At 41.8% G+C, this 27,190-nt stretch overlaps 1 protein-coding gene across 2 annotated transcripts in view; it reads right to left on the bottom strand.

Annotated features, from left to right (window-relative positions):
- Nucleotides 1–3,027: 3,027 nt before the first annotated feature.
- The window catches only part of FLOT2 (flotillin 2), a 493,007-nt gene continuing 468,844 nt past the window's right edge, over nt 3,028–27,190 (bottom strand). For both annotated transcript variants that reach the window (XM_053706184.1, XM_053706183.1), the window contains exons 9-11: nt 24,583–24,766; nt 9,036–9,182; nt 3,028–8,272 (exon numbers count right to left, since the gene is read on the bottom strand). In XM_053706184.1, the coding sequence (XP_053562159.1) occupies nt 8,234–8,272; nt 9,036–9,182; nt 24,583–24,766 (370 nt within the window). In that variant the 3' untranslated portion in view covers nt 3,028–8,233. The remainder of the gene's footprint in view (nt 8,273–9,035; nt 9,183–24,582; nt 24,767–27,190) is intronic.

Here is a 27,190-nt window from a genome sequence, read left to right as displayed (position 1 = left end):
CTGTTCACAGCAGTAAAACCAGGAAAAATAACGAACATTCACTGAAACAGTGACAAAACAGACTGATCTATGAGGATCGCACATAAAATAGCCTCATACTTAGTGGGGGTAATATATATAGGTCTCAGCAAACAAACTTAGCTATTGTGCAGTCGATATCAGGAAGATTTGGGTCTGTATAAATAATTTGATATCTATTGTTATCTCCTGCTCTGACCGTATGACTAAGTTGTTCATTGTGTTTACATTTTATCAGAATATGGTAAGGCTGACATTGTAGGCTGTATATAAATGTATAAAGCACGATGTTTGGGAAACATATCATTATATCATCAGTTGGTTCAAGCATACTTTTTAAAAAATATAGAATGCCATAGGAAATGAGAGCCTTGTTTTTAACAATGTTATATTTATGTTTATCATCACCAATCCACAATGATGATCTTATCACAATTATATGTACTCAGATGATGTCTTTAGTTTTTAGTATGGTCTGCTGAGGTTTTGGTATTTGCACTGAATTATGTCAGAGCTCCAGGTTGCCATACCAACCCTGCAGCAGACAGGTGCTAACACTTAATGACCATTAAGGTTTGAACAATCCGATTGGTTAATCAATAGGTTTAGGTTTGTATAAAGCAAGTGTTATCTGAATGTGTTTTAATAATGTTTTAGCCTGAGGAAACAGCTTGTTTTAGCTGAGAAACGCGTCGCTTTTTAATAAAGATTTTTACAGAAATACACTTGCTTTTTGGACACCCTTTTTTATCATTTGTATGCTGCTAACTCTCTGGCACCTGAGAGGTATCTTGTTTTCATCTGGAGGGATCAGTCTACTGGGCGACTGTTTGGTTCCAGTCTGCAGTTTATGCACCTGCTGGTGCTTTGAATCTTGTAAGTAAGATTGCTCAATCTACCACTCGCTTGTCTAAACGTTACTGGGCTATGGTTTGCATTTTTTGTGTTCATTCAGGAACCTGTTAATCACTACCATCAAGGACCACAATCTGACTCATGAAGTATACCAGTGAGCTGGACCACTGAGAGGCTCCAGTCTGCTTCATAAGCACCAATGGGTGCACCTCCTTTGTGAGTATTCAATCGCTATCTTGTGGATTTTAGTATCTGTTATCTGGCTGTACTAGGCCATGTTTGGCGCCTATGTGTTTTATCTTGTTTTGGAATGGCCCTTTCTAAGTTAGAAAAGTATAATCATGCAGCGGTAGTTAAAATTTATTTTTAACTGGTGTTTGGATATTTTTAAGTACGGGAGAATGAAAAAGCTTTGGTATGCCCATATTCACTGAAAGCACTGCCCCATATCACTAAGGAATCTTCCCAAAGTAATTTAAAAAAAATCTGGTTTTCAGGGATTCAATTAAAGTATGGCATAAATTCTCTTCAGTTGGGGATAGTGGAAACCAGATGTGGACTCCTTGCCCAGTGTGCTTAGTGGAATATGGCTGCACCTCCCTGACGAGGCCCATAGAAGGCCGAAACAATGTCTGGGGTTGTTAGTTAGTTCATGTGTTTCATATAGATAACATTGAGCTCATGCACGTGAATTTACTGAGGAGTGAGCACTGATTGGCTAAAATGTAAGTCTGTCAAAAGAACTGAAATAAGGGGGCAGTCTGCAGAGGCTTAGATACAAGGTAATCACAGAGGTAAAATGTGTATTATTATTAACTGTGTTGGTTATGCAAAACTAAGGAATGGGTAATTAAGGGATTATCTTTTAAAACAAGAAAAATTCTGGTGTTGGCTGTCCCTTTAAGCATTATGTTGATAATTTAGTTAAAGAAGGAAATATTGATTGGAAGGTAGAATCTTTAAAAGGATAGTGACATGATTTAAAGCAGGTAAGATTTTAAATTTCCAGTATCTACCAAGTATTACTTGGCTTACAAGATAAAAGTAATGTGAAATATGTTTCATGTATATGAAAGAGGGTTAGATTTATTGATATCAGAAAATTTGTTATTGGAGTCAATTAAAAAACACTTTTAAGGCAATGAATGCGGAAATTTAAAAATAATATATCAAACATATTACTCTATTGAATATATCACTTTTTCTTGGATAGAGATAAAAACGGTTTTAAATGTATCTTGCATTGCTTTTAGGTTTGCCCTGTGATACAAAGATTTTGGGGTAAAATTAGCTTCTGGGCCCGCCAGCCGAATTTGGAAGCAGCGTCAGAGACCACAAGCAGAGGAGGTAAGCCCCTATACAGCCATCATACGGTAAACATATACACCTCACTGAGCCCTAATAGACCATATTGAGTATTTTGTATATACAGATGACTGTCGGTAATTCATCTCAGAGCGTTGGATATCCTATGCTGTTTGTTTTACTGTCAAATATGCGCTGAGAAACCATGCAAAAACAATCAAAGGCTGTTAGCAAATAACAGTACATAAAAAGGGTTAAATGAAATTGATACCCCAAATCTGAAACCAAGCTCATTGATCAGAGTGCCTTACCCCCTCCACTGGTCCTGAGAGCCTTCCTTACATTTCCCACTGAGAAAATAACTTTCAATGCTGGGCTGATAATTCAAGGTCTACCCCATTTGAAAGACACGTTTACTGTGAGGAGGAACTGGGCCTCAGATCAGTTCGAGAATCCCCTTTCAATGTTGAGTAGATTTGCACTTCACTTACGCCTCACTCCTCACCAAGGAGACAACAGAAAATGACTGAGGGTCATGGTAAGTGTGAGGAATTTAAAGCTCTGGTGTGTTAGGGTGTATTTTGCCTCCTCCTAGTGGTCAGGAGGGGAATTTCATACATGTGATGACTCATGGACTCTCACCATCTAAAAAAAATACAGATTTTGATGGCAGATAAGGGCAAACAATGCTTTATATTTTGTTTGCAGAAAACAACATTGTCCAATCAGAAATTTAAAAACAGGAAACAGGGAAGGTGTGACTAGGAAATACTTCCTATTTGTTTAAAGCTTCTGCCTTTTCTTAATAGCAACATTATACTGACACAACACATCAAAATGATACAGAAATGTCGAACACTGGACTTTTATTTTTCAGGTAAGAAAACACTTGCATAGTGTTACAAGAGAAAGAAAAACACAAGCCACAAAATGTTTTACATGCACATATTTCACATGCGGCTATTAAGAAATCACATAACAGTCATTGTTATAGAGTATCAGCATCTGCTGTCTTGTACAAAGAATCATATATAAGACTGATAGCTCTATTTTCCTAATGGTTTTCTTAGGAGGCCGATCACAAACTTCACATATTTTACTGTACACATTGTTTATATAACGAAGTACAATTGGTTAAATTATCACTGGCTAAATAATATCACGGAAACATTGAATGTACAATAATATATAAGTAATATACATTTTTGGTGACAAAGGACATTATGTAATAGACAACTTGCACAAATACCTTGTTTGTAAATGAGCTTGGATTCCCCAAGATTCATTCCAATTTGCTTGGGATATGAAGTCAAGCAATTAGAATCAATCTGTTTTCAAGAAAAAGGAATCCAGTTCCATTAAAAAAGGCTGTTACATGGCCATTTCTAGCATTTGCATTTGTTTGTTATTCAATTAAAAGAAAAGACCAGATAACTGTGAAGATTTTGCAAAGGTGTTAAGGCACCGAGGAATTTCTGAAATAAATGAACAGGCCGAAATGATCAAACTGAGGAAGGCAATGGAAGGAAACAGCTATGCATCTAATGATTTTAATAACCTAATGACCGCAAATCAAAACATGGATAACACACTAAACATAACTTAGAAAAGTGTTGACGATATGAAGTGCTTAATTACAAAGTCTGAGTACAACTTTGTAAAACTATACACAAGCACCTGATATAAAAGCAGTAAACTAGTGTTTCCCAAACTGTGAACCTATGTCTTCCAAGTGGTTGGACTTACGAAAAAAAGCATTCACAATGTCTCTGTGAAAAAAAAGATGCATATGAAAACTGTGGCAGAACCGTAGCTGTAAAGTCCTGGGCAGTTTCAGGGTGTTGAGAAAGAATAGTGTTCTTGACTCTTGGAGGGGGGGGGGGCATTATTCAAAAAGGTTATTACAGAGTTTTCTACAAATATCCTTGTATACTTTGTAAAATAAAAGATAAGCATTCCAAACGCAATATAATATACCCTTTAGTTTGGGATTCAGCTTCAGAGAGCCAGAAGTTTACTGCACATATGTTTCTCTATATGTTGGCTCAAAGAATTCCTTCCATTCAGGAAAGGTACATACATATGTATCTGGGATTTTTACATTTTCTGTCCTAACAAACACACACAGACATTCTTACAATCTCTTTAAAGAGGCAAAATTTTTTTAATTAAGCTGCCTCAGATATTGAAAATAAGTAGTGATTACGAGCTCTGCTATTGTTAATATATGACCAATACTACACATGGACTTTAAGAAAATAATTAAAACAAAGTAATCTAAAATTATCCTAAAACCTTATGTACAGAATACAAGCAATTTCCAGTGAAAACCAGCTTTAGTGTAACAGTAGGCACAAAATGACTTACTAGACGTGCAGCAGTGTTACTAGTGAAAGGAAATAGAAAGGCAGACTTTTTTTTGTTAAAAAACACAAATTCCCACTGTATAACAGCTATGTTAAAAGGATGGTAAATTAATTATTTTTGTTGTTTACCTTTTTATGAATACATTGATAACTTTACAGCATCAAAGTAAAAAAGATTGCAAGCACACCAATTAAACAGGTTACATTTGTATCTATTTATATCGCCTTGAGTGTAAATTCAACCCACACTGCTGTCCACCCCTATTGGGAGCTTTTTATTCAACATTAAATAGATCGGTAGTATGGCAAATCGGATGCAGTACGGCCTGCCCTAAACGGTGTGAACTCAAATTGCTCTGCATCTGATATGTTGTGAGTTTCTATGGTCTCTAATGCGCAGCAGTGAAAGTGCACGTTCGTTAGACTCTATGAGGCATATGATTGGTTGTACTAGCTATCTGTTCCCTTTTAGAGTATTAAAGAAAAAAGCCTCATAAAAAGGGGTGGTCTTCAGTGCAGGTAAACATGCACCTAAAGTGGTTTCACATATATGCAAATAAAACTCATTTGAAGTGAAACAACCTAAATGTTTTCTTTTGTGATTCAGATAGAGCATGCAATTTTAAGCAACTTTCTAATGTACTCCTATTATCAAATGTTCTTCATTCTCTTGGTATCTTTATTTGAAAAGCAAGAATGTAAGTTTAGATGCTGGGCAGTTTTTGGTGAACAACCTGGGTCCAGAGGTCTGAACCAAAAATTGGCTGGCTCCTTAGCTTAGATGCCTTTTTCAAATAAAGATAGCAAGAGAATTAAGAAAAATTAATAATAGGAGTAAATTAGAAAGTTGCTTAAAATTGCATGCTCTATCTAAATCACGAAAGAAATAAAATTTGGGTTCAGTGTCCCTTTAAGCTATTTACTTGCAATAATTTATAATTATATACTGCAATGCTTTCAGTGTAATGCTAAAAGCTTTTGTTTACCATACTTTTAACCCCTTGAGTGCTAACAACGGCTCTGAGCCGTCGCAGAGTTTCCCACTCTGGTGCTAACGACGGCTCAGAGCCATCGCTAGCACTCTCCCACCTTGAAGGAGATCTGGAGGCTCCCACCCGCTCCTACCCCGGCGATCGGGCCTGCATAATGACAGGCATCGCCGGGGCTTCCTGTTATGCGGTGTGACGTCACGCACAATGATGTGATGACGTCACCGCACAACTTTATTTATACTTAACAATGTTAAGTATAGGAGCAGGGGGCATGCTGCTTAGAAGCCTGTATCTAAGGCATCTAAGCAGCTACAGACCTCCAAGACCCACCGTTGTAAAGGTAATCGCCTAACCTTTCCAACAGTGTAAGTATTGGGGATCTGAAAATAAAAACTTTTTTTTCTTCCAAAAATAGAAAACTAAAAAAAACAAAAAACTTAAAAAAGCTTAGCACCCAGGTGGGAAAGTGCTTAGCACTCACAGGTTTAAAGAGGGGGATTTCTCAGTATTAATAAAAGTATTATTTCCTTCAGTAACAATTCATATAACCTTTGAATACAAAGCAAACAATACAAAACCAACACAGTGCTTGAAAGCAAGTTTAAAATAACTATGAAAAACAGCTTCAATCTCCAGTTTCCTTCAAACAGCAAATACTCCATTTCTGCTACCAGTTATATTGGTGAGCCTTCTGAAATCCTGTCCAAAAAAATAATACCAGTGATAACGGTATATGTAGACATATTTACTAAACTGCACTCTACACTAAAAGATTGTTCTGTGTTAGAAAACACTGGTAACCAATTAGCCATCTGGATTTCCTCTTCTAAATGTCTTATGGGACTACACATCTCTGCTCTAAATTATACATAAAGAACTAACCTTATTATCCTTCACAATACTTCATATTTAAACGCCTCTAACTTTGAGCCCTAATCAAGATGAATACATTAAAAACCAATTTCTTTATAATCTTAAATATTAGACTACATCAAGCAAGAAAAATCATATAAACTGAAGGTATTGTACCTTTGTTTTTAGCAATTTCCATAAAAGAAAAGTCAATTCTTGACACGAGTCACAGTTTAAAAAAAATTTTCAAAAAAAATTCACATTTTCTTTATAACGTGGTTGAAAGGAAGCAACAGGATAACAAAATACTTACAAATGCTAAAGAACATTTTAGATTTTTTTTTTATACACTTTAGACCAGTACAAAACCATTACTCTATAATATAGTGTCAGATATTCAGATTGCCATTCACTTCACTAGAAACGATGAACAAAACTATTCTGCAAGACAGAGATCATTTTCATACAAAACACAAAGAAAAATATGTATGAAATCAGATGCTAGTTTAAGTCAATAAAAGGGTCTGATTTCGAGGCAGACTTTTATATTAAAGTCCTTGGCTATTTAGCACAATTTAAACTTGAATTTCCCTGCGTATTCGTGTGTATTGCATTTTAACGTGATATTTGACACAGCATATAATTTTTTGACAGACTGCCTTTTGTATAAAGATCTATTACTTTGCAAAGATGTTAAGTGCAAGGTTTTAAAAATTGTACAGATCATATTTATCAAACAGTGCTACATATTAAGGCACCTACCAGCTTTGTTTAAAAATATCTCCTTAAAGACAAGATGTAACGCAAGGACCTGGCCTGAAACGTGTGTTTTTGAGAAACAAAATTAAATATATATATATATTAAGTGGTAGCACTTCTCAGTAAACATGGTCCAAAATAAACATAAAATTATGAAAGATTGCCGTTTTATGGCTTTGAGCTTAGCATAAAGAATAAAAAAAATATATGCACAAGTGGGTGAGCACTGCAGATTCATCTGAAACCTCTAGCAGTCAGTGTGGAAAACGTTAGTGTCATACAAATCATTCCTACAGATTTTAACTGTGTACAGAGACTTCTGAAAGCGCATGGCTTAAACATCTACATTTTCCCATTGCTTGAAATCCCATACTACAAAACAATGGAATGTTTGCATACTCAGCAGATTGCTTCTTGACTGAAAACCCCTCTTAACACTGCTAACTGCAGACTCCTGAGGGGTTGTCCTTAAAATGTGATGAATCAAACCGTTTACTTGCAAGCGTTAAGCAAAGGCATATGAGGCATGAGAGGGGCCAAGCACCATTGATATGGATTAAAAATAAAAAAAATGGATATGATGGATACATGAATGATTTTACATATAGCTTTTTATACTGTCAAAAATAGGGATCTTAAAAAAGATGCAGGAATGAAATTATATGGAGTAAACTACCAATGGCATCCTTAATTTCTACATATTTAAAATGGCTGGAGCTCTTGTTAAAAATTAAAAGCAGCATTTTGGCAGCTTTGAGAGCACATCTGATGGGAAGAGAGACCGAAGGCACAGAATCAGCAACTCCAGTCAAACTAGAACTCTACCTTGCCAATAGATTATATCATATTAACAAATAAAATCACCAGGAAAATAAAAAAATAATCATCTTGGTTTAAAGAACAAAAATAAATTTACAAGCTAAAATGAAGACAGCAAGAATATGACAAGTTGTTTCTGGTCCTAAAATATAAGGCACCAGATAATTAAACTGAAGCTGAAACTGTCTTTCTATAAAACTAAGCATCCAAATGTGTTTGAAGGCAACTAACTCGAGTGCATACGGGAGGTTCTCTCTAGGTTCTGTTTTACACCTTCATTCCTGTGGCCTTCTGGAGAAATGGAATCTGTAGGAATAGAAAGAACACAAATTTATGTAAAAAAGGAAATATTTCAATTTTATAATGTCAAGTGAAGTTTAAGTTCAGGGTACAAAATGGGTAACATAATCGAATAATTATACAGAACCGGAAATGTTAAGAATTCAATGAAAGGTGTAATGGTGCTCATAAAGTACACACATTTAATGATGATAAATTAAAACAAATTGCTTGCAAGGTGTATCTGAAACCGACTAATCCCTGTCTACCCCAATGCAAACCCTTGACCTGGGCTGACTCAAGCAGAAACATTTAGGAGTTGTGATCAGAACCAGAAATATCGGATGAAATCATTTTGCTCTTGGGCACTTAGGCTCTGAGGATAAACCTAACCACCAAGAGCAGTGCTGACAAGCTGTCTCTTTCAATAATGCAGCCTTTAACAGTATTTACTGCACACAGTATGTTCCATAAAATAATGCATCTATCACAGTCATAGATCCTTGACCACCGTTTACCATTATGGATGTACAAAAGCGAAAACCCCCCCCCAAAAAAAACTACTTTTTTGTCTCAAACACCGTTTTGTGCATAAATCACTATTTGTACATTTCTCTCATACAGATAAAAGCCTCTCACTGATAGCTTTACATATCGATCATGTATTAAAGTCTAGTAGTATTATAAATACTATGGCATCTTTTGTTACAAAATGGATATATTAAACAAGTCAAATCTTTCTGTGAGTGCTCAATGTCCCCTTAACAGCTAATAATCTTTTCTAACCAACCTTTGTCAGATCTACACCAGTAAGAGCCTGAACAGAAACTGGAACTTCCGCGAGCAAGCGATTGATTTCCCCTGTTTTGCTGTGGTCTCCACTGAGAATAACAATTTCTTCAACTTTGGAAAGTGGTGCAGAAACTTTGGCAGCAATCTGTTGAGAAATGTAAAAACAGTTATATTGATAAAGCATGGGGTGTAGACTTTTTCTTTTCTTTTCATGAGAATAAATGTGAAATATAACCCAGCAAAGGGAGTTGCAATGAATATTAGGTGGTTTATTTTAAAAGGTGAATAATTGTGTCCCTGTATTTTTCTTTTACGTTTTGACAAATACACGACCATACAAAATTAGAACAATAGCGATACTAATATTAAAACAATTAAAGATCTTTTCATGGCAAAACAAAAATTATGGTACTTTAAGTTCACAAATATTTTGTGCTCCCTCAATGTTGTCTATTATTGAAAGTTTTGAGCTATAGAATATAACTGGTGTGAGAGTACATCATTACTATAATTAAAAATACAATTATCAGTGTTTACCCCAAAAACAGAATTTATGCTTACCTGATAAATTACTTTCTCCAACGGTGTGTCCGGTCCACGGTGTCATCCTTACTTGTGGGATATTCTCTTCCTCAACAGGAAATGGCAAAGAGTCCCAGCAAAGCTGGCCATATAGTCCCTCCTAGGCTCCACCCACCCCAGTCATTCGACCGACGGACAGGAGGAAATATATATAGGAGAAACCATATGGTACCGTGGTGACTGTAGTTAGAGAAAATAATTCATCAGACCTGATTAAAAAACCAGGGCGGGCCGTGGACCGGACACACCGTTGGAGAAAGTAATTTATCAGGTAAGCATAAATTCTGTTTTCTCCAACATTGGTGTGTCCGGTCCACGGCATCATCCTTACTTGTGGGAACCAATACCAAAGCTTTAGGACACGGATGAAGGGAGGGAGCAAATCAGGTTACCTAAACGGAAGGCACCACAGCTTGCAAAACCTTTCTCCCAAAAATAGCCTCCGAAGAAGCAAAAGTATCAAATTTGTAAAATTTGGCAAAAGTGTGCAGTGAAGACCAAGTCGCTGCCTTACATATCTGGTCAACAGAAGCCTCGTTCTTGAAGGCCCATGTGGAAGCCACAGCCCTAGTGGAGTGAGCTGTGATTCTTTCAGGAGGCTGCCGTCTGGCAGTCTCATAAGCCAATCGGATAATGCTTTTAAGCCAAAAGGAAAGAGAGGTAGAAGTCGCTTTTTGACCTCTCCTTTTACCAGAATAAACAACAAACAAGGAAGATGTTTGTCTGAAATCTTTAGTAGCCTCTAAATAGAATTTTAAAGCACGGACAACGTCCAAATTGTGTAACAAACGTTCCTTCTTTGAAACTGGATTCGGACACAAAGAAGGTACAACTATCTCCTGGTTAATATTTTTGTTAGAAACAACTTTAGGAAGAAAACCAGGCTTAGTACGCAAAACCACCTTATCTGCATGGAACACCAGATAGGGCGGAGAACACTGCAGAGCAGATAACTCTGAAACTCTTCTAGCAGAAGAAATTGCAACTAAAAACAAAACTTTCCAAGATAGTAACTTAATATCTATGGAATGTAAAGGTTCAAACGGAACCCCTTGAAGAACTGAAAGAACTAGATTTAGACTCCAGGGAGGAGTCAAAGATCTGTAAACAGGCTTGATCCTAACCAGAGCCTGAACAAATGCTTGAACATCTGGCACAGCTGCCAGTCTTTTGTGTAGTAAGACAGATAAAGCAGAGATCTGTCCCTTTAGAGAACTTGCAGATAATCCTTTCTCCAAACCTTGTAGAAAGGAGAGAATCTTAGGAATTTTTATCTTATTCCATGGGAATCCTTTGGAATCACACCAACAGATATATTTTTTCCATATTTTATGGTAAATTTTTCTAGTTACAGGTTTTCTGGACTGAACCAGAGTATCTATAACAGAATCTGAAAACCCACGCTTCGATAGAATAAAGCGTTCAATCTCCAAGCCGTCAGTTGGAGGGAGACCAGATTTGGATGTTCGAATGGACCCTGAACAAGAAGGTCCTGTCTCAAAGGTAGCTTCCATGGTGGAGCCGATGACATATTCACCAGGTCTGCATACCAAGTCCTGCGTGGCCACGCAGGAGCTATCAAGATCACCGAGGCCCTCTCCTGATTGATCCTGGCTACCAGCCTGGGAATGAGAGGAAACGGTGGGAATACATAAGCTAGGTTGAAGGTCCAAGGTGCTACTAGTGCATCTACTAGAGTCGCCTTGGGATCCCTGGATCTGGACCCGTAGCAAGGAACCTTGAAGTTCTGACGAGACGCCATCAGATCCATGTCTGGAATGCCCCATAATTGAGTTATTTGGGCAAAGATTTCCGGATGGAGTTCCCACTCCCCCGGATGGAATGTCTGACGACTCAGAAAATCCGCTTCCCAATTTTCCACTCCTGGGATGTGGATCGCAGACAAGTGGCAGGAGTGATCCTCCGCCCATTGAATTATTTTGGTCACTTCTTTCATCGCCAGGGAACTCCTTGTTCCCCCCTGATGATTGATATATGCAACGGTCGTCATGTTGTCTGATTGGAACCTTATGAATTTGGCCTTTGCTAGTTGAGGCCAAGCTCTGAGAGCATTGAATATCGCTCTCAGTTCCAGAATGTTTATCGGGAGAAGAGACTCTTCCCGAGACCATAGACCCTGAGCTTTCAGGGATTCCCAGACCGCGCCCCAGCCCACTAGACTGGCGTCGGTCGTGACAATGACCCACTCTGGTCTGCGGAAGCTCATTCCCTGGGACAGATGGTCCAGGGTCAGCCACCAACGGAGTGAATCTCTGGTCTTTTGATCTACTTGAATCATTGCAGACAAGTCTGTATAATCCCCATTCCAATGTTTGAGCATGCACAGTTGTAATGGTCTTAGATGAATTTGTGCAAAAGGTACTATGTCCATTGTTGCAACCATCAATCCTACTACTTCCATGCACTGCGCTATGGAAGGACGAGGAACAGAATGAAGCACTTGACAAGAGCTTAGAAGTTTTGATTTTCTGACCTCTGTCAGAAAAAACCTCATTTCTAAGGAATCTATTATTGTTCCCAAGAAGGGAACTCTTGTTGACGGGGACAGAGAACTTTTTTCTTTGTTCACCTTCCATCCGTGAGATCTGAGAAAGGCTAGAACGATGTCCGTATGAGCCTTTGCTTTTGACAGGGACGACGCTTGTATTAGAATGTCGTCCAAGTAAGGTACTACTGCAAAGCCCCTTGGTCTTAGAACCGCTAGAAGGGACCCTAGCACCTTTGTGAAAATCCTTGGAGCAGTGGCTAATCTGAATGGGAGGGCCACAAACTGGTAATGCTTGTCCAGAAAAGCGAACCTTAGGAACTGATGATGTTCTTTGTGGATAGGAATATGTAGGTACGCATCCTTTAGATCCACGGTAGTCATAAATTGACTTTCCTGGATGGTGGGTAGAATCGTTCGAATAGTTTCCATTTTGAACGATGGTACCCTGAGAAATTTGTTTAGGATCTTCAAATCCAAAATTGGTCTGAACGTTCCCTCTTTTTTGGGAACTACGAACAGATTGGAATAAAATCCCATTCCTTGTTCCTTTATTGGAACTGGGTGTATCACTCCCATCTTTAATAGGTCTTCTACACAATGTAAGAATGCCTGTCTCTTTATTTGGTTTGAGGATAAGTGAGACCTGTGGAACCTTCCCCTTGGGGGTAGTTCCTTGAATTCCAGGAGATAACCTTGAGAAACTATTTCTAGCGCCCAAGGATCCTGAACATCTCTTGCCCAAGCCTGAGCAAAGAGAGAGAGTCTGCCCCCCACTAGATCCGGTCCCGGATCGGGGGCTACTCCTTCATGCTGTTTTGTTAGCAGTGGCAGGCTTCTTGGCCTGCTTACCCTTGTTCCAGCCTTGCATTGGTTTCCAGGCTGGTTTGGGTTGTGAGGCATTACCCTCTTGCTTAGAGGATGCAGAATTAGAGGCCGGTCCGTTTCTGCGAAAGGGACGAAAATTAGACTTATTTTTAGCCTTAAAAGACCTATCCTGTGGAAGGGCGTGGCCCTTTCCCCCAGTGATGTCTGAAATAATCTCTTTCAATTCTGGTCCAAATAAAGTTTTACCTTTGAAAGGGATGTTAAGCAATTTTGTCTTGGATGACACATCCGCTGACCAAGACTTTAGCCAAAGCGCTCTGCGCGCCACGATAGCAAACCCTGAATTTTTCGCCGCTAATCTAGCTAATTGCAAAGCGGCATCTAAAATAAAAGAGTTAGCCAATTTAAGTGCGTGAACTCTGTCCATAACCTCCTCATATGGAGTTTCTCTACTGAGCGACTTTTCTAGTTCCTCGAACCAGAACCACGCTGCCGTAGTGACAGGAACAATGCATGAAATTGGTTGTAGAAGGTAGCCTTGCTGTACAAAAATCTTTTTAAGCAAACCTTCCAATTTTTTATCCATAGGATCTTTGAAAGCACAACTATCTTCGATAGGAATAGTAGTGCGTTTGTTTCGAGTAGAAACTGCCCCCTCGATATAGGGGGGGGGGACAAAAGGTATGCCGGGCTTTTCCCACTCCTTATTTACTATGTCCGCCACCCGCTTGGGTATAGGAAAAGCGTCGGGGGGCACCGGAACCTCTAGGAACTTGTCCATCTTGCATAATTTCTCTGGAATGACCAAGTTGTCACAATCATCCAGAGTAGATAACACCTCCTTAAGCAGTGCGCGGAGATGTTCTAATTTAAATTTAAATGTCACAACATCAGGTTCAGCTTGATAAGAAATTTTTCCTGAATCTGAGATTTCTCCATCAGACAAAACCTCCCTCATGGCCCCTTCAGATTGGTGTGAGGGTATGACAGAACAATTATCATCAGCGCCCTCTTGCTCTTCAGTGTTTAAAACAGAGATATCGCGCTTTCTCTGATAAGTAGGCATTTTGGATAAAATATTTGCTATGGAGTTATCCATTACAGCCGTTAATTGTTGCATGGTAATAAGTATTGGCGCACTAGATGTACTAGGGGCCTCCTGCATGGGCAAAACTGGTGTAGACACAGTAGGAGATGATGTAGTATCATGTTTACTCCCCTCATTTGAGGAATCATCTTGGGCAATATCATTATCTGTGGCAGTACTGTCCTTACTTTGTTTGGACGCTATGGCACAATTATCACATAAATTTAAATGGGGAGACACATTGGCTTTCATACATATAGAACATAGCTTATCTGAAGGTACAGACATGTTAAACAGGCTTAAACTTGTCAACTAAGCACAAAAAAACGTTTTAAAACAAAACCGTTACTGTCTCTTTAAATTTCAAACAGAAAACACTTTATTACTGAATATGTGAAAAAGTATGAAGGAATTGTTCAAAAATTTCACCACAGTGTCTTAAAGCATTAAAAGTATTGCACACCAAATTTCAGAGCTTTAACCCTTAAAATAACGGAACCGGAGCCGTTTTTAAATTTAACCCCTATAGAGTCCCAGCTATAGTCTTTGCTGAGACCCAACCAAGCCCAGAGGGGAATACGATACCAATTGACGCCTTCTAGAAGCTTTTTCAGTGATTTTTAGATCCTCACACATGCATCTGCATGCCCTGCTCTCAAAAAACAACTGCGCAGTAATGGCGCGAAAATGAGGCTCAGTCTATAACTAGAAAGGCCCCCTGACTGAAAAAGGTGTCTAACACAGTGCCTGCCGTTTTATAAACGTTCCCCAAGATTATAAATGCCAATTGTTAGCCTAAATCTGAATAATATGCCCAAATAAAGCAATCGATTTAGCCCATAAAAATATCTACCAGTTTTTTAGCCCATATTAAGCCCTTTATTCTGTTTGTTTGACTAAGAAAATGGCTTACCGGTCCCCATAAGGGGAAATGACAGCCTTCCAGCATTACACAGTCTTGTTAGAAATATGGCTAGTCATACCTTAAGCAGAAAAGTCTGCTAACTGTTTCCCCCAACTGAAGTTACTTCATCTCAACAGTCCTATGTGGAAACAGCAATCGATTTTAGTTACTGTCTGCTAAAATCATCTTCCTCTCACAAACAGAAATCTTTATCCTTTTCTGTTTCAGAGTAAATAGTACATACCAGCACTATTTTAAAATAACAAACACTTGATAGAAGAATAAAAACTACATTTAAACACCAAAAAACTCTTAACCATCTCCGTGGAGATGTTGCCTGTGCAACGGCAAAGAGAATGACTGGGGTGGGCGGAGCCTAGGAGGGACTATATGGCCAGCTTTGCTGGGACTCTTTGCCATTTCCTGTTGGGGAAGAGAATATCCCACAAGTAAGGATGACGCCGTGGACCGGACACACCAATGTTGGAGAAAACCTATTTAGTTGGTACACACCACCTGGCTGATTTTACGGACAACCCAGCTAAAATTTAAGCCAATATGAAAGTTAAAATTTGATAATTTATTTCAATGTTCTTTGTACATTTTATCATTGAATCAATTTATTTTAAATTATGCAATCAATGTGTGCTTCAAATAGCTTAACTAACATTTATATATAAAACAACAAAATGTTATAATATTGCATATTATATACTTCATAATAGCACCCGGCTGGCAGGGGGGGGGGGGGGGGGGGCATGAAGTCTGGAAACCTGTTATGTCTTAAAACATTGAGATCCATCACAGATGCATGTGCAGTTTAAAATGAAAATGCTGCATTAATGCACTGCAGACACTGCAATTTTGCAATTGAACAAGTGATAAAAACACTCAACATATTGATTATGTATTTTAATGTAATTGTCATGCAAAGACATGATTTTTTTCTATTTTTGATAAGCTTTAAATGGGCTAATACATCATGTGACTTCAGAATTTAAGCACATGGAATAGCTTTTGATCAGCCTTATCTAGCATCAAAGTTAAAAGGGACAGTAAAGTCATAATTAGACAATGATTTAGACAGAGCATACAATTTTAAACAATTTTCCAATCTACTATTTATCTTGCTTCCTTCTCTTGTTATCTAGGAAATATCAGGAGCAGCAAATAATCTAGTTTCTAGCTGCTGATTGGTGGCTGCACATACACACAATATATATATATATATATATCATAATTTAAGTAAGAACTTACCTGATAAATTAATTTCTTTCATATTGGTAAGAGTCCATGAGCTAGTGATGTATGGGATAAACAATCATACCAAGAAGGGCAAAGTTTCCCAAACTTCAAAATGCCTATAAATACACCCCTCACCATACCCACAATTCAGTTTAACGAATAGCCAAGTAGTGGGGTGATAGAAAAAGGAGTAAAAAGCATAAAAAAAAGGAACTGGAAATAATTGTGCTTTATACAAAAAAAAAATCATAACCACCATAAAAAAGGGTGGGTCTCATGGACTCTTGCCAATATCAAAGAAAGTAATTTATCAGGTAAGTTCTTACATAAATTATGTTTTCTTTCATGCAATTGGCAAGAGTCCATGAGCTAGTGACGTATGGGATCATAATACCCAAGATGTGGAACTCCATCGAAGAGTCACTAGAAAGGGAGGGATAAAAAATAGCCATTTTCCGCTGAAAAAATTAAATCCACAACCCAAAAAACAGAATTTATGTTTACCTGATAAATTTCTTTCTCCAACGGTGTGTCCGGTCCACGGCGTCATCCTTACTTGTGGGATATTCTCTTCCCCAACAGGAAATGGCAAAGAGCCCAGCAAAGCTGGTCACATGATCCCTCCTAGGCTCCGCCTACCCCAGTCATTCGACCGACGTTAAGGAGGAATATTTGCATAGGAGAAACCATATGGTACCGTGGTGACTGTAGTTAAAGAAAATAAAAAATCAGACCTGATTAAAAAAACCAGGGCGGGCCGTGGACCGGACACACCGTTGGAGAAAGAAATTTATCAGGTAAACATAAATTCTGTTTTCTCCAACATAGGTGTGTCCGGTCCACGGCGTCATCCTTACTTGTGGGAACCAATACCAAAGCTTTAGGACACGGATGAAGGGAGGGAGCAAATCAGGTCACCTAAATGGAAGGCACCACGGCTTGCAAAACCTTTCTCCCAAAAATAGCCTCAGAAGAAGCAAAAGTATCAAACTTGTAAAATTTGGTAAAAGTGTGCAGTGAAGACCAAGTCGCTGCCCTACATATCTGATCAACAGAAGCCTCGTTCTTGAAGGCCCATGTGGAAGCCACAGCCCTAGTGGAATGAGCTGTGATTCTTTCGGGAGGCTGCCGTCCGGCAGTCTCGTAAGCCAATCTGATGATGCTTTTAATCCAAAAAGAGAGAGAGGTAGAAGTTGCTTTTTGACCTCTCCTTTTACCTGAATAAACAACAAACAAGGAAGATGTTTGTCTAAAATCCTTTGTATAAACACTAAAAAACTCTAAGCCATCTCCGTGGAGATGTTGCCTGTACAACGGCAAAGAGAATGACTGGGGTAGGCGGAGCCTAGGAGGGATCATGTGACCAGCTTTGCTGGGCTCTTTGCCATTTCCTGTTGGGGAAGAGAATATCCCACAAGTAAGGATGACGCCGTGGACCGGACACACCTATGTTGGAGAAAATACGTTTTTCTCATAATTGAAAAGAAAAAACTTAAAACATAAGCAGAGGAATCAAACTGAAACAGCTGCCTGAAGACCTTTTCTACCAAAAGCTGCTTCCGAAGAGGCAAATACATTAAAACAGTAGAATTTAGTAAATGTATGCAAAGAAGACCAAGTTGCTGCCTTGCAAATCTGATCAACTGAAGCTTCATTCTTAAAAGCCCACGAAGTGGAGACTGATCTGGTAGAATGAGCTGTGATTCTCTGAGGTGGGACCTGACCCAACTCCAAATAAGCATGATGAATCAAAAGCTTTAACCAAGATACTAAGGAAATGGCAGAAGCTTTCTGACCTTTCCTAGAACCAGAAAAGACAACAAATAGACTAGAAGTCTTCCTGAAATCTTTGTTATATGTTATACATTAGCGGGAGCACTAGATGGCAGCACTATTTCCTGTCATGTAGTGCTTTAGGCATGTGCACGCTACCTACCTAGGTATCTCTTCAACAAAGAATAACATGAGAATGAAATAAATTTAATAGAAGTAAATTCTACGCCTGCAGCGCGTTGAATATTGCTATCAGTTCCAGAATATTGATTGGTAGTAGAGACTCCTCCTGAGTCCAAACACCCTGAGCCTTCAGGGAATTCCAGACTGCACCCCAGCCCAAGAGGCTGGCGTCCGTCGTCACTATGACCCATGCTGGCCTGCGGAAGCACATTCCCTGGGACAGATGATACTGTGACAACCACCAAAGAAGAGAGTCTCTTGTCTCTTGATCCAGATTTATATGAGGAGATAAATTCACATAATCCCCATTCCACTGTCTGAGCATGCACAGCTGCAGTGGTCTGAGATGAAAGCGTGCAAACGGAACAATGTCCATTGCCGCTACCATTAATCCAATGACTTCCATACACTGAGCCACTGATGGCCGAGGAATGGACTGAAGTGCTCGGCAAGCATTTAGAATCTTTGACTTTCTGACCTCCGTCAGAAATATTTTCATGTCTACCGAACTCTTGTTAGTGGAACTAGTGAACTCTTTTCTATATTCACTTTCCAACCGTGAGTTCTTAGAAATGCCAACACGATGTCCGTGTGAGTTTTGGTCAGATGATAAGTTGACGCCTGAATCAAAATATCGTCCAGATAGGGCGCCCCTGCTATGCCCCGCGGCCTGAGAACCGCCGGAAGGGACCCTAGCACCTTTGTGAAGATTCTGGGAGCTGTGGCCAACCCAAAAGGAAGGGCCACAAACTGATAGTGTTTGTCCAGAAAGGCGAGCCTTAGAAACTGATGATCCTTGTGGATAGGAATGTGAAGATACGCATCCTTCAGGTCCACGGTGGTCATATATTGACCCTCCTGGATCATTGGTAAAATTGTTTGTATAGTCTCCATCTTGAACGATGGGACTCTGAGAAATTTGTTTAGGCATTTGAGATCTAAAATCGGTCTGAAGGTTCCCTCTTTTTTGGGAACCATGAACAGATTTGAGTAAAACCCCTGTCCCTTTTCTAGTTTTGGAACTGGACAAATTACTCCCATGGTATAGAGGTCTTTTACACAGCGTAAGAATGCCTCTCTTTTTGTCTGGTCTACAAACGTGAAATATGAAATCTCCCACTTGGGAGAAAATCCTTGAATTCCAGCTGATACCACTGGGTCACAATTTCTAATGCCCAGGGATCCTGAATATCCCTTGCCCAAGCCTGAGCCAAGAGAGAAAGTCTGCCCCCTACTAAATCCGGTCCCGAATCGGGGGCTGCCCCTTCATGCTGTCTTGGTAGCAGCGGGCTTCTTGGCTTGTTTACATTTATTCCAGGCCTGGTTAGGTCTCCAGACTGACTTGGATTGAGCAAAATTCCCCTCCTGCTTTGTGGTGGAAGAGGACGTAGAGGGTCCTCCTTTAAAGTTTTGAAAGGAACGAAAATTATTTTGTTTAGCCCTCATCTTAACAGTCTTATCCTGAGGCAGGGCATGACCTTTACCTCCAGTAATGTCAGAAATGATTTCCTTCAATTCAGGCCCGAATAGGGTCTTACCTTTAAAAGGAATAGCTAAAAGCTTAGATTTTGAAGACACATCAGCAGACCAAAACTTAAGCCATAACTCTCTACACACTAAAATGGCAAAACCTGCATTTTTTGTCGCTAATTTAGCCATTTGAAAAGCGGCATCGGTAATAAAAGAATTAGCCAGCTTGAGAGCCTTAATTCTATCCAAAATATAATCTAATGGGGTCTCAACCTTAAGAGACTCCTCTAGAGCCTCGAACCAAAAAGCTGCTGCAGTAGTAACTGGAACAATGTATGTTATAGGTTGTAGAAGAAAACCCTGATGAATAAACAATTTCTTTAGAAGACCCTCTAATTTTTTATCCATAGGATCTTTGAAAGCACAACTGTCCTCAATAGGTATAGTTGTACGCTTAGCTAGGGTAGAAATAGCTCCCTCCACCTTAGGGACTGTTTGCCAAGAATCCCGAATGGTGTCAGATGTGGGAAACTTTCTTAAAATTAGGAGGGGGAGAGAACGGAATGCCTGGTCTATCCCATTCCTTTGTAACAATGTCCGAAATTCTTTTAGGGACAGGAAAAACATCAGTGTAAGTAGGTACCTCTAGATATTTATCCATCTTACACAATTTCTCTGGTGGTATTACAATAGGGTCCCAATCATCCGGAGTCGCTAAAACCTCCCGGAGTAACAGGCGGAGGTGTTCAAGCTTAAATTTAAATTACATCACGTCCGAATCTGTCTGAGGCAACACATTTCCTGAATCTGAAAGCTCTCCCTCAGACAGCAATTCCCCGACCCCCAAATCAGAACACTGTGAGGGTACATCGGAAATGTCCAATAAGGCATCAGAGGGCTCAGCATTTACCTTAATACCGGACCTACTGCGCTTAAAGGTTGTGACACTTGGGGAGAATTGGATGGCATAACCTGATTTTCTTCAGACTGAGAATCATCCTCCTTAGACATACTTTTATCACATAAAATATTTTCTTTGCAATGTAAGGCCTTTTCAGTACAAGAGGGACACAATGTAAGTGGGGGTTCCACAATGGCTTCTGAACACATAGAGCATTGACTTTCCTCAATGTCAGACATGTTGAACAGGCTAGTAATAACCACAAAAAGTCTTGAAAACACTTTATTTATTGAAAAAAACACCAAGTTTGAAAAAACGGTACTGCGCCTTTAAGAATTAAAAAAGCACACACTCTTTCCAAATCTGCCTCAAAATGCTATAACGCTCAAAATTTAAGCATATATCCTTCTTATATTGTAGCCTAATATTGCACCACAAGTAAGGGACAAATTAACCCCCTATAAGAAAAAACGTTATTCCCAAAACGTTATGAAAAATAACTAAACAACCCCCTGCACCTCGCCACAGCTCTGCTGTGGCGCCTACCTGCCCTCAGGGGTCTGACAAGTCTCACTATGACTCTGTTAGCCTATTTCTCAGTTTTGGCCCAACCGAAGCTGAAGTTTGCTGCCTTCTTGTGAATATCAAATGCTCATCTGAGGCGCGAAAATTAGGCCCCACCCATCATATGCAATGTACTCTCAGCCTAAAAAACCGCAAGGAAGCGGTATAGAAACTAGCCATGTGGGTTTAAGTATCCCAAATGTACATTAAAGCCATGCGAAAACCCCCAGCACAATGCCCCGCAACAGTGAATATAAAACCGTTTGCCAATAAAAACGTTATGCTGCCCCAGTGTCTAACCATGCTGCCATCAATTTCTTGCTGCATTTAGCCCATAACAATTCATACACAGGTCTCCAGTAATACCCCTTCTTATCTATAGGTTTACTGCTTACCCCTTCCCTCTTGGGAACTATGTCAGCCTGTTCTGAAATATCACAGTCAATAAATGACTGAACATACCCCAATGCTTGTAGCATGAAAAACGTTCCCCACACTGGGTACTCCTCAGCCATTCTGTGGGAACTCATCTGGATCTTAGTGACAACTGCTAAGATCATCAACCTCCAGGCAGAAATCTTCTTCCATATGCTGCAAGAGGAAAAATAGTACTCACCGGTACCATTTAAAATGAAAAAGTCTTGCTTGAAGAAAATAAAAACTATCATTTTAACACCTTTTTCACTTTACCTCTTCCTATTACTAGTAAAGGCAAAGAGAATGACTGGGGGTGGAGAGAAGGGAGGAGCTATATATATATATATATATATATATATATATATATACAGCTCTGCTGTGGTGCTCTTTGCCACTTCCTGTTAGCAGGAGGATAATATCCCACAAGGATGAATCCGTGGACTCGTCGTATCTAGTAGAAGAAAGAGGGGGGAGAGAGAGAAAGCAAAAGAGAGGGGGGAGAGAGAGAGAGAGAAAGCAAAAGAGAGGGGAGAGAGAGAGAGAGAGAGAGCAAAAGAGAGGGAGGAGAGAGAGAGAGCAAAAGAGAGGGAGGAGAGAGAGCAAAAGAGGGGGGGGAGAGAGAGAGCGCAAAAGAGGGGGAGAGAGAGAGCGCAAAAGAGGGGGGGAGAGAGAGCGCAAAAGAGGGGGGGAGAGAGAGCGCAAAAGAGGGGGGAGAGAGCGCGCAAAAGAGGGGGGGAGAGAGAGCGCAAAAGAGGGGGGAGAGAGCGCAAAAGAGGGGAGAGAGAGAGAGCGCAAAAGAGGGGAGAGAGAGAGAGCGCAAAAGAGGGGAGAGAGAGAGAGCGCAAAAGAGGGGGGAGAGAGAGAAAGCGCAAAAGAGGGGGGAGAGAGAGAGAGCGCAAAAGAGGGGGGAGAGAGAGAGAGCGCAAAAGAGGGGGGAGAGAGAGCGCAAAAGAGGGGGGAGAGAGAGAGAGCGCAAAAGAGGGGGGAGAGAGAGCGCAAAAGAGGGGGGAGAGAGAGCGCAAAAGAGGGGGGAGAGAGAGCGCAAAAGAGGGGGGAGAGAGAGCGCAAAAGAGGGGGGAGAGAGAGAGAGCGCAAAAGAGGGGGGAGAGAGAGAGAGCGCAAAAGAGGGGGGAGAGAGAGAGAGCGCAAAAGAGGGGGGAGAGAGAGAGAGAGCGCAAAAGAGGGGGGAGAGAGAGAGAGAGCGCAAAAGAGGGGGGAGAGAGAGAGAGCGCAAAAGAGGGGGGAGAGAGAGAGCGCAAAAGAGGGGGGAGAGAGAGAGCGCAAAAGAGGGGGGAGAGAGAGAGCGCAAAAGAGGGGGGAGAGAGAGAGCGCAAAAGAGGGGGGAGAGAGAGAGCGCAAAAGAGGGGGGAGAGAGAGCGCAAAAGAGGGGGGAGAGAGCGCAAAAGAGGGGGGAGAGAGCGCAAAAGAGGGGGGAGAGAGAGCAAAAGAGGGGGGAGAGAGGGAGAGAGCGCAAAAGAGGGGGGAGAGAGCGCAAAAGAGGGGGGGAGAGAGAGAGCGCAATAGAGGGGGGAGAGAGAGAGCGCAATAGAGGGGGAGAGAGAGAGAGCGCAATAGAGGGGGGAGAGAGAGAGCGCAATAGAGGGGGGAGAGAGAGAGCGCAATAGAGGGGGGAGAGAGAGAGAGCGCAATAGAGGGGGGAGAGAGAGAGAGCGCAATAGAGGGGGGAGAGAGAGAGAGCGCAAAAGAGGGGGGAGAGAGAGAGCGCAAAAGAGGGGGGAGAGAGAGAGCGCAAAAGAGGGGGGAGAGAGCGCAAAAGAGGGGGGAGAGAGAGCGCAAAAGAGGGGGGAGAGAGAGAGAGAGCGCTAAAGAGGGGGGAGAGAGAGCGCTAAAGAGGGGAGAGAGCACAAAAGAGGGGGGGGAGAGCGCAAAAGAGGGGGGGGAGAGAGCGCAAAAGAGGGGGGGGGGGGGAGAGCGCAAAAGAGGGGGGGGGAGAGAGCGCAAAAGAGGGGGAGAGAGAGCGCAAAAGAGGGGGAGAGAGCGCAAAAGAGAGGGGGGAGAGAGAGAGCCCAAAAAAGATGGGGGAGAGAGAGAGAGCACAAAAGAGAGGGGGAGAGAGAGAGGGAGCGCAAAAGAGAGGGGGGAGAGAGAGGGAGCGGAAAAGAGAGGGGGGAGAGAGAGAGAGCGCAAAAGAGAGGGGGAGAGAGCACAAAAGAGAGGGGGGGAGAGAGAGAGCGCAAAAGAGAGGGGGGAGAAAGAGAGCGCAAAAGAGAGGGGGGAGAGAGAGAGCGCAAAAGAGAGGGGGGAGAGAGAGCGCAAAAGAGAGGGGGGAGAGAGAGCGCGCAAAAGAGAGGGGGGAGAGAGAGAGCGCAAAAGAGGGGGGAGAGAGAGAGCGCAAAAGAGAGGGGGGAGAGAGAGAGCGCAAGAGAGGGGGGAGAGAGAGCGCAAAAGAGAGGGGGAGAGAGAGCGCGCAAAAGAGAGGGGGGAGAGAGAGAGCGCGCAAAAGAGAGGGGGGAGAGAGAGAGAGCGCAAAAGAGAGGGGGGAGAGCTCAAAAGATAGTGGGGGAGAGAGAGAGCAAAAGAGAGGGGGGGGAGAGAGAGCAAAAGATAGGGGGGGGGGGGAAGAGAGAGCAAAAGAGAGGGGGAGGGAGAGAGCGCAAGGGGTGGGGCCGCAGTACTGCTTGGGAGTACCTTATTTTTATGTAAATAAAATTGTGTGTTTAACGTTATCACACTATTTGGGGCTTTCTTTTCTTCCCCAGTTTTGCGCTCCTTTTCTCTGTGATTAACTGCAATCTGTGTCAGCTGCAAGGCAAGCAGCATTTGGAGGAGCTGCAGCTTGTGTGTATTGAGAAGACCTGGGCAATAGCAACTTTTGCTATACGCTGAAACTAAGGATCAAAAACTACTCCTACCTGAGAACTTTTACATATCAGTAACTATTAACTGAAATTGTTTCTATTTAATACATCTTGTATTTTTATATTTTTTTATTATTTTCATTTATATCTTCACCTACAAAATAGTTTGACAGAGTGGTTTTGCGCTGACTTTAATTGTTATTTCTGGTTTTTTTCGCTTTGATATGTGTTGGTTGAAATGAAGCATGCAGTGTTGATTTATTTACCTGTGGTAGACATTCCAAGACAAGGGCCATTTTAGCTGCTTCCCCGTACTGCTGGTAGGCTCCTGCTTTCAGCTTCATTTTCTCTGCCTCTGCTTTGCCAATCGCTTCAATAACAGAAGCTTCTGCATCTCCTACCTTTCGGATCTTCTCAGCCTCAGCTTGAGCAATAAGAACTTTTTTTACTCTAAGGTGGGAAAAAACAAAAAAGTGTCACATTAACACACACACACACACACCGACAACTTTAACAACTAGAAAACATCTGGGGCAGGGCTGGACCTTCTAGACTTCAAATGGTAGAGAAACAACACAGGAGACAGTCCAGCAACATGTTTACTGCTTGCTTCAGCAAGCTGCAAAAACAAATTATGCTTACCTGATAATTTCCTTTTCTTCTGATGGAAAGAGTCCGCAGCTGCATTCATTACTTTTTGGAAATAATAACCTGGCCAGCAGTAGGAGGCAAAGATACCCCAGCCAAAGGCTTAAATACTCCTCCCACTCCCCTCATCCCCCAGTCATTCTGCCGAGGAACAAAGAACAGAAGAATAATAAGGACGCCGCACATAAAATTACAGGTGGGGAGCTGTGGACTTTTTCCATCAGAAGAAAAGGAAATTATCAGGTAAGCATAATTTATGTTTTTCTTCTTAAAATGGAAAGAGTCCACAGCTGCATTCATTACTTTTGGGAAAACAATACCCAAGCTATAGAGGACACTGAATGCCAAGACGGGAGGGTACAGTAGGCGGCCCCTACTGAGGGCACCAGGCCTGAACCTCTACCCAATAAAAAACCCCGCTTCGTCCGAAGCCGAGAAAAAAAAACTTAAAGGAAAGCCCCAAGGACACTGACTCGCAGCTAGTCCAGAGCCAAACTAGAGACCGCTAAACGGACTTAACCGAGGCAACAGTCCTCCAGGAGACACCGTCGCCCAACAGACGGTCCCCCACCGCTCACCCCCCACAAATGAAGGGGACACCAGCCAAAAACCCCCAAGGGGACAAGGCAAAGGAGAACCGAGGAGACCGAAAGGTCCCCTAATACAAAAAGAACACCTCCAAGAGTGAGGCCAGTTCACAGAGACCCAAAGGGGCCCAAACAGGGAAAGAAGGCCACACCTATACCAAGCAAAACCCGGGATAAGACCGGGCACAGAGACAGAACAGACGTCTCTCCAACATCCTGCAAGCACGGAAAGCAACTGAAGAGGCAAAGTCCTCCTAGCGTCTGAACATAGAATACCAAAGTATTCGACCATGAAAAGTGTGTAATACACCCAGGTGAAAAACCCCAAGGTTGAGAACACGGAGTCCATAACAGGACGACACAGAGGGCACTTGCGAGGAAAAGAAACAGTCAAGCAAGAAACATACCGCAAAAGCATCCCCCAGACAGAGGTCACGCTCCAGGCAACCTAAGCCGCCGGACCTACACACAGGTCCATAAAAAGGGGAACACAAAACCTCAATCGAGGCCCCCCCAAGAAGATTATACCCTCAGAACCCGAAGGAAGAGTAAACCCTTTTCTGAAATAAATGGAGCAAGTTGAAAGGAAAATCTATACCCTCGTAGACTGAGCTAACAGGATAGACTCAACAAAACTCACACATCCAGAGGAGATTGCGACCTGAACGCAGCAGCGTAGAGCGCTCGGCCATCCTGACCTGCAGACCCACACCCAGCTGGACCAACCCAGCCTCAGGGATCTAAGACAGGGGAACAAGAGAATCCCAAAACTGGTATAGGAAAAAGTGCAAGGACAGCACAGCCATCCCCACAGAGTACAAGCATAACCCAACTCTGAAACCAGACAACAAGGCCATAGACCTAAGGATCTATAAAAATAAAGGCCCAACAAGTCTGACTTTGGAGTCAACAAGACCCCAGGGGAAACCAATCCCCCTTTCCACCTCCTATCCAGGAGAAGCCCCAAGCAAGGACTCTCTCTCTATAGGGAGAATATCCCCTAAAGAAAAAAAGATGATGCCGGAAAGGCAACAACTGTCCTCAAGGCCCGAAGCCACCGGCTAATAGGAAGAGAACCCTCAACACAAATGTCCTAGAAAAGGACCCCCCTACAAGTAGCCTGCCAAGCAGAGGCACAGCCAACCCGTTCGCCTGAAGAGCAGGTAATCCACGGGTACACTGGCAAGCTGACCAGGGGAATGCAACCCTAAGGCGCACCAGAAATTGGAACTCCAGCGCCAGCAGCTGGATATAAACCAACAAACCTTGAGGCGCAAGCCACACAGCTAACCACTAGATGACGGCGCAAGCCACACAGCTAACCACTAGATGACAAGGGATACACTGTTGCAAAAAGTAATAAATACTCTGAAAACCTGGCCAACCATGACCAGGTCAGGTAGATGGGATAAGGACATAGCCCAAGTTCCCACTTACCGTTGAACACCCCGACCAGCCCCGAGATCCAAGATTCCAAAACAACCGAAGACTGGGTCAGGAAAAAGGTCAAGCGAAGCCTAAGCAACCGGAAGTCTCAGGGAGAAAAGCAGGTCTGGGTACCACCCCTAGGTAAGTCCAACGCTCCAAGGAGCATGGCTAGAAGTCATACGAAGAGACGTCTCAGAGCCTCAGGACAACC

Source organism: Bombina bombina, chromosome 3 (assembly GCF_027579735.1).
Source record: "Bombina bombina isolate aBomBom1 chromosome 3, aBomBom1.pri, whole genome shotgun sequence".
Lineage (NCBI taxonomy): Eukaryota > Metazoa > Chordata > Amphibia > Anura > Bombinatoridae > Bombina > Bombina bombina.
This window is presented reverse-complemented; position numbering and strand designations above follow the sequence as displayed.